The 8,455-nt window shown below is 33.4% G+C and overlaps 1 protein-coding gene across 1 annotated transcript; it reads right to left on the bottom strand.

Annotated features, from left to right (window-relative positions):
• Positions 1-758: 758 nt before the first annotated feature.
• Positions 759-4,572, bottom strand: LOC132723555 (uncharacterized; the record flags this gene model as incomplete). Its single annotated transcript, XM_060708291.1, is given in 5 exon segments — positions 759-1,166; positions 1,970-2,100; positions 3,269-3,341; positions 3,672-3,839; positions 4,539-4,572. Coding segments are annotated over 5 exon segments (642 nt in total), but the record flags the coding sequence as incomplete, so codon positions are not given.
• Between the last annotated feature and the right edge of the window lie 3,883 nt (positions 4,573-8,455).

Genomic DNA, 8,455 nt, shown 5'->3' with positions numbered 1-8,455 from the left:
GAAGGCCATTCATAAGGCAGTTACGGAAACGTTAAAAAGCCTGCATTAAGTGCGGTCATGTAAGTCGATTGATTTTGTTTATAAATATTAAACATAAACGGTTATTTTGTTAAACCTTTTCTCGATATTATTGAAGTTTTGTATAGGCAAGAAGGTTTATTTTGTCTTTTGTAAAACTTTTGTCGTTTTGAGAAGAAATCCCGTCAAGCATTTTGACAAAACTGATCTTGAATGACTTGTCACAAGGGCTGTTATGGCCGTGTATAACGACAATACACCAAGAACCTAAATAGTTATGATAAAGGTAAAGTTTGTAGACGAGCAACCGCAACGTCATTTGCCAACAAGACTGTAACAATACCCCCCTTATATATGTATCTATACCATGTATGTTGACGTTGCGATCTGCCTGGGACAAAACGTCAATAAAATTATAGGTCTATGTAGCAACTTTATTGTTTATAGACTCAAGTGTAGTACCAGCTAATTTTCGTGAATAACCCACATAAATATTAGTTTTTGGAAGAAAAATATCAGTATCTTATCCGTGTATATTTATGATTGTTCAAACACGCAGTTTCACAATTCAAATGATGAATACTGTCTTTCTTCCTAAATTTTATTCGAGTGTGTCAAACTTTAAAACCAGAATTATATGGCTCTAAACTTTATCCCTACAGAATTATAATGAAATATTTATAAAGGCTATGAGAAAAAACTACCTGATCACGTCAGGTAGGCATCCTTTTATTGCCAATTAAATTTCACCTTTTCTCCGTGTTAAATCATTTCGGAAAAGTCTTCACTGCTTAAATCACGGGGTAGAAATATAACAATTACAAAAACAAATACACTTTCGGTGATTTTAGTAAGTTTGCTTTTCGGAATCAAAAGTTTGCTAACTCTTCTCGTTCACATAAAACTCTAATATTATTGTTCACAAATAACTCTATACAATACACCACAGGCCTTGTTGTCGAAATAGTAGCCCGAGGAGGGTCTTAATCTGATGCAGTGTTGAACATCTAATAAGTCGGGTTTCCCCGGCGCCCATAGACCGATATCGAATGGTATAATTGCCCCCGATGCCGTGGTCCAGGAGTCGTGCGAGCTGAAGTTGGCGGCACCTGCGTTCGATCCGTCGACCCAATAATCAATATCTTCAGCTATGACGTAGAAAAATAAATATTTTTATCTAAAGATATATATACCCTACTCATCCTTGAGTAAAATAATTATTTTAATTACAGAAATTTATTGAAATTTACGATATTGTTACTGAATATGTCTGATTTGAATAAAAGAACGAGTAAACTGTGTATTATTGGAAGCTACGTTCTCATATAACAGGTCAAGTAAAGTTGATCATTTCTTTAAAAAATGCCACGTTTTAATGACTATATTTTCATATGCTGACCATCTGTATACTCATATATATTTAAGATGCTTGTCACTTAAAGAAAGTAGCTCTGAATATGAAATTATTTGTTATAAAAGTAGAAAATATAAACAAAGCAGTATTTTGACTTCCATAAAAATACTACCTCAATATAACCTTAATAATACAAAAGTAGTGACAGATGTTTCAGGTAATCGGTCAGTATGTTACATTTTGGAATCGATGACTTCTAATTCAGTTACCTCTCTGGCGTGGGTTCGATCCCCGGGAGAAGCTATGGTAGTTTAGCACGAGGAAGGTAGTCTAGTACTGATGTAAATCTCCAGGAACGATGGTTAGGAAACTTACCCGCCTATATGACTGAAATACTGTTGGGAAAAGGCGTAAAATCAAACAAACAAACAAACAAAACATTTTGGAAACTGTAACAGGGCACTTAAATATAAAAATAAAACTTTTGAAAAATGTTAACAAAATTATTTCTGAGGCATAATGGGCCTTTAAGAAAAGAGTTTTCTCATCTTTTCGACTCCTTTGGAGTTATCATCTTTATAGAATATCATGAGTTACCTTGCATGGTGAGGATATATCTAAGAAATGTCAACTTGGCAGTAGTGAGGATCTCAACAAGTTTGCCCTGACATGTTTGGCACAGTGCTGCTCCCTCTGCCTGGGTATATAAACTGTTACCCCGGACCAACCTGTTTGTTATCAAAGAATGTAAAAGTAAAACGTAACGTAATTTATCTAGAACGTCTTATATTTATTTACAACAAATATTATATCTACAAAGTTCAACCCGCTACCATCTTTATAAACATATGTTCCTTTTAAAATCCGTTATATTACATTAAAGGTTACTTTTGAAATGTGATCGTAAATAAAATAAGTTGCATCAATGACAGATATTCTGCCAGCACATACATACTCAATAAAAGTTTACTAGCACTGACAATCGCTCTTATAATCCATTAAACAAGCTTATTCAGCATTCAACACTTAACAGCATATACCAGTATACAAAGCACAAATGTGCGCTTTTAAAATAACAACAAGCACCTGTTCAAATTTTCAAAAATAATATTCAGTACTAATCTGTGCTCATAAAAGTAATTACCAGCGCTCATATACATGTAATTGAATGATATTACCAGCATTGTATAAGATATCAAAGTTTATTTCGTGCTTTCCAGTGTTTTACTGTAATATATAAGATGATTATATTCTGATAAACCACTAGTGAAATTTATAAAATATAATTTTCACTGTAGCCGGGTTATATCTGAATGCGTATGAAAAGAATATTATAACTTAATGGAGGTAAACTAAAAAAGATGTAAAAAAAATGCGTAAATTTTGCTTTTTTAGGAAAATTGTGAATGTCATCATATATACATCATGTAAAAATGTAACAAAATTAGATAAAGTTTAACAGTACTATATTTCAAAATTGATGATTCGACATCATGATGTGGTGACATATGGGAGAATGCACGAAGTTACGCAGCAAAATCAGCAAAAAATACTTAAAATCACTTAAAAAGCATGAAATAAAAAGAAAATTTATTTGTTTTGCGTGTAAGGTTGAAATATATTACATTCGTGTACACCAGCTATCATATTCTAAAATATTGCATCTGGTATCTCAAGGAATATATTTCAATATTACAAAACAAATAAATATCCTCTATTACATACACTGAGTAACATAAAATAATTCCACGCATTGATTATCATTTATAAGAGCTATTATCATAACTCTGCTAATAGTATGTATACCAGCACTTATTTATATCTAAAATGAATAAAGTCTTAAATATTCATGAGAACTAATAATACTCTTTCTGAAGAGCAAGCAACAGTAATTACCAGTATTTGAAATTCGTGTGATCACTCAGTTTAGTCGTTTGGTAATTTGTTGTCAGGGGGCATTGACTGGCATCTGCAAATATAAAAACAATAATTTCACCTATTATGAATTAATTCTTATCTATATAGACAATCGATATATCAATTAAAATGCCCCATTTTATTATGTTGCAATTCGGGAAGAGTAAAAAGATAACTGTTTTCTCAAGAAAAAAGCATTGACATTAATTTTCTGAAATGGTGAGAGCTAACTTATAAGTATTATCTTTTTACATTCATATTCATTTTAGGTGTAGATCTCTCTTGTCCAAAAAATCATTTGTCTATCTTTGATTTTTCCAGGAACATAAATGGATTGTTTATGAATGAAAAACAATGATATATAAGAACAGAATATCCATACCTTGCGTGCAAGCATCAAGTGAAGACCATTGGCCATTGCTTTCACACGTGATCAAACTACTTCCGTTGTTACTATATCCTGTAGCGCATGCGTACTTTAATCTAGCTTCAACTTTAAAATCATTTCCGACAACAACAGTACCGCTTGAAACTACTGGAGAGCCACATCCTTAAGAATATAAAAAATGTAGCGGTCTTTGTTAACAAATATAACACTGTAACAAATCTGTAACTTGATTACTTATCTCACGAGTGTGACTAAAAAAAAAAAAAGAGTTGGAGCACCACACTAAATGCCGTATTCCGGTATATTCCGGTATATATCAGACAAGGCGCTTGAATGATTCAATGCTTAAATGTCACCTTTTCACCCGGCGAAATGCACTTTAAGACGCCTTATTTGTCTGTTTATACCGATTTTAAACGATAACAAATAAAAGATGTAAACATCGGCGTAAAATGCGATATTTGTTTCTATTTTGTAATCATGATTTCTGCAAGCGTCTGGAGGTACTTATTGCTCCAACACATGGTGGAAATTAGACCCGATACATGTATTACGTGGATAACTTTTTAAATACTGAAAAGATTTATTTCAAATAAAGTGCATAACCTACGCAGGGAGCACTTTCCCTGGGTGTAACTGACTTACTGCGAATTCTGAATTAGGGTTCACTCTGCAATTTCTTTTTTATTTATAGCTAGTTTAACCATTTGTTACAAGTTTATTTATTTGGTTATCCATTTCCTACAATAATTCTATAAAATATTGAAATATCTTGACAAGGATGTATACATACATGTGTTTCCTGAAGTAAAAAAAATCCAAAATATGCTAGACTTTTATTAAAACTGTCAAAAGACTTACCATCAATTTTACATCCGGGTACTTCAGGTATACAAGTCTCATTATCATTGCAGCTGGTGCACGTGTCCAATGCCGTCTGAAGATGAATAGAAAAATGATACATATATATTATTTTCATTGCCTATTAAAGGTCACAAGAAGAGAGGCAACATCAAAATTACAATTATGATTTCTGTCATACACACCATGTACATACCTGATATACAGATTTTGCAATGGACTTGATATCTATTTCTTTTGGTTTAAGAGGAGAGGGGGAGGGGCAGCCAGGATGGGGAGGTGTGTGGGAGAGGGGGTATATATTTAATATTTTGATTGATTCATACAAATATTTTCAAATATATTATAATTATAATAACCCCCTTTTCCTGAATGTATTTCTATGAATGACTTATCTTGTGTTTCATACCTGATAAATCATTCAGGGAAAGGGACATCTGTGAGTATTTTTTTCTGTCGATTACCTTATATAGTCTAAGTCATTCATTGGAGAAATGATGAAAATACAAAATTTGAGCCGCGTCATGACAAAACCAACGTAATGCGTTTGCGACCAGCATGGATCCAGACCAGCCTGTGCATCCGCGCAGTCTGATCAGGATCCATGCTGTTCGCTTACAAACCCTATTACAAGTAGAGAAACTGATAGCGAACAGCATGGATCCTGATCAGACTGCGCGGAGGCGCAGGCTGGTCTGGATCCATGCTGGTCGCAAACCCACTATATTGGTATTGTCATGACGCGGCTCATTTATGTATTATTTAAATTGCAGTGCTTTGTTTGGAAAGAATTTTAAAGTTCAGTCACATAATACTGAAACCTTTTTTCTGAGGAACAAACCGTAAATAATTCTTTTTAAGTTGGCCAAAGTCCATATTGTATTTTTTGTTCGTGTTTAAAATCTATTTATGATTATCTGATGTAAGTTAACAACTTACGGTGTATTATAACCTATAACGTGCTGATTTTTTTAAACATTTTTTCCAGTTATGGAACTGTCCGTAAAGTTGAAAATTTGGACAATATAGAGAATTGTCAAAGTGATCGGCTGGTGGTGGCAAAGGCAATCTTATTTTTGTTCCAGCAGACTGGCTGACTTTACACTGGTGACAAACGTTATCGAACTTTGGTTAAAATTAGTTAGGTTCGACAATAATAATTGAATAGTACGACAATTTATTTATGCATTTATTTTATTTAAAGTTTCAAAAATATTTATCATGTTTTAAATGTTCAAATATTGCCAACAGTAAAGTTTTGTCAAAACTTAGACTGAAGAAACATTTATTTATTTTTTGAAATAACACAGCTAAAACTTACCATGTCCCAGTCCAATTTTTTCCCGAAAATTACCCCGAGCTGTATTGTGACAGTCATATTATCAGCAGTACTCGCTATCAGCTCACACGTGTTTGACCGAGAATAATAGTTAATGTAACTACATTTACGTAAATGTTTACACTTTGAAACACAATCTTCAACTGAAAATTTTAGAAACGTCCAAAGAAGTGTAACATCACTGTTTTGCCCTTGTGGAGAAGTTGATTGCGCTAGAAACGTGTTGAAATAGACATTGTCTGTCGTGTCTCCACACACAACCATAATACCAATACATAAACAATGTATCAAGTACGCATCCTTCATTTTGCAACTGAAATTCGCTTAAATTCTCACTAGATGTTTAATATTAAAGATCTTTCTTACCAATTTATCTCAACATCGCTCCAGTGTTCGTTTAACAGACAAACATATGTAGTGATTTTAATGTTGAATTCTTATTGATATACCAATTAAAAAATATATATATTTGTTCGATTTGGAGTAAACTGACTTGGTGATTATTTTGTCCAAATATTTGCTTCCGTTTTTTAGGAATAAAATAATAGAATTTCCGTAACGCCGGGGATTTCTTGTTGACACAACTATTTATGTAACTTTTGCGGAAGTACTTTACCCTTCTGAATTCTAAGAACTTTTTGTAAATGAGTTATCGATATATTGGCTGAAATTTGAATGTGCGAGGAAAACACTTAAGAAGAATAACTGTTTTGTATGGATATGGTTGTATATAACCTTGAATGGCGAAAACACCTTTTAATTCCGGTGCAAACTTCGTCAGATATATTTTTTGTGTTGAACCCGAACACTGTGTCTTTAATGTAAACAATCAACTACTTGTCACATAAAAGGTATTGTAAATTATGGTGGCTGATATATGCCATTTCTCGGCTTCGTGTCCGCCCCTCGAAATTTGAAGGCGCAAACACGCTTATTGGCAAATTTGTCGTGTCTTCGACTTTCGGAGCGAAGACCCGACGACACGAAGACTCGATAAATATTTCGTCTCTAGCATTTTGAGGCAAAGACACGACGACACGACAAATATAGGACGCCGGCATCAATATTTCCTACCCGCCAACACGATAATTTTTACCGAAAAAAGATAGATTGTTTCTTCGCCTATTAAAATATCGTTATTTTGCCAAAATTATATCGTGTCTTTGTGTCGATGCTCTAAAAAATCGAAACCATAGATGCGATAAGTTAGCATATTATCGTGTCCTCATGTCTGTGACTTTTGAGGGGGCGAAAGCACGAACGCACGAGATGGCATAAATAAGCCACCATTGTAATGCCTCGATTGATATATAGATAGGGTTTGTTTGCCTAGCTGCATTCATTGTTTAACGAAGTTTCAGTATCTAAAAGAAACAACCAGCAATAAAATTATTTTCAAGCTAAGGAGGTAGAAATTTACACAACTTAATATGCAAAAATGGACTATGTATATATGTATGTTTCCTTGAAAAGATCTAGGTGTATAGAATGAATTTCGGTTGAAAACCAGTAATACAATTTTTGCATAAATTCTGCGAAAAACGAATCGCGGAATTACCGATATAGATGTTAACGTTTATGCAAGAATGACATTAATTAATACACCTCTTTTCGAGAGCAATTAAATCTGCTGAAGCCCTCTGGGTCATTAAATCCCTCACCATGTGGGTTGAGCTTTAAATGCACGGTCTGCTTGGACAAATGTTGATAAAAAACAGGTACATTAATCCTCTTTTGTTAAGACTTATTTTCATTTATATTTACTAGAACCAACCCTTGTTAGGAATAAGCATGTTCTGTGTTCCTCAAATCTAGATATAATCTTTAAAGATCCTGTAACACTTTTTTCATGGTTTTATTTCATAAATATGATGCTCAAATTAAGATTTGTCAATATTGTACTAGTAAGTTCCAATAAGCATTATTTATAAAGATATTACCGAATTTAACATTTCATGTAAATAAAGGGAAATAATTAGAAATTTATTTTCTATAAATTCTAAGTCAAATTTTCCAATAAGAAATGAATGCATATAATTTATTGATTAAATAAAATGTGCACAAATGTTTGAAAATTGTTTTATTTGCATAATTATATACATATATAATTTAATGCAAGTGTGGTATACGCATAATAACGATATCAATCACAAAACATACAGGATCTTTAATTCCGCCAGGGAAATAAGTATACGTCAATGACTCTAGCATGAATGTTCATAAAAGAAGTTCTCTTTGAAATCTAAAAATTCCTGCATGACCCTAGTTTTATTAAATAATACATAAATGAGCCGCGTCATGACAATACCAATATAGTGGGTTTGCGACCAGCATGGATCCAGACCAGCCTGCGCATCCGCGCAGTCTGATCAGGATCCATGCTGTTCGCTATCAGTTTCTCTACTTGTAATAGGGTTTGTAAGCGAACAGCATGGATCCTGATCAGACTGCGCGGATGCGCAGGCTGGTCTGGATCCATGCTGGTCGCAAACCCACTGTATTGGTATGTATTATTTAAATTGCAGTGCTTTGTTTGGAAAGAATTTTAAAGTTCAGTCACATAATACTGAAACCTTTT

Source organism: Ruditapes philippinarum, unplaced genomic scaffold (assembly GCF_026571515.1).
Source record: "Ruditapes philippinarum isolate M1 unplaced genomic scaffold, ASM2657151v2 ctg4643_1_1_1_1, whole genome shotgun sequence".
In the NCBI taxonomy this organism is placed as follows: domain Eukaryota; kingdom Metazoa; phylum Mollusca; class Bivalvia; order Venerida; family Veneridae; genus Ruditapes; species Ruditapes philippinarum.
Note: the sequence above shows the minus strand (reverse complement) of the source record. Positions and strands in the feature narration are given on the sequence as shown.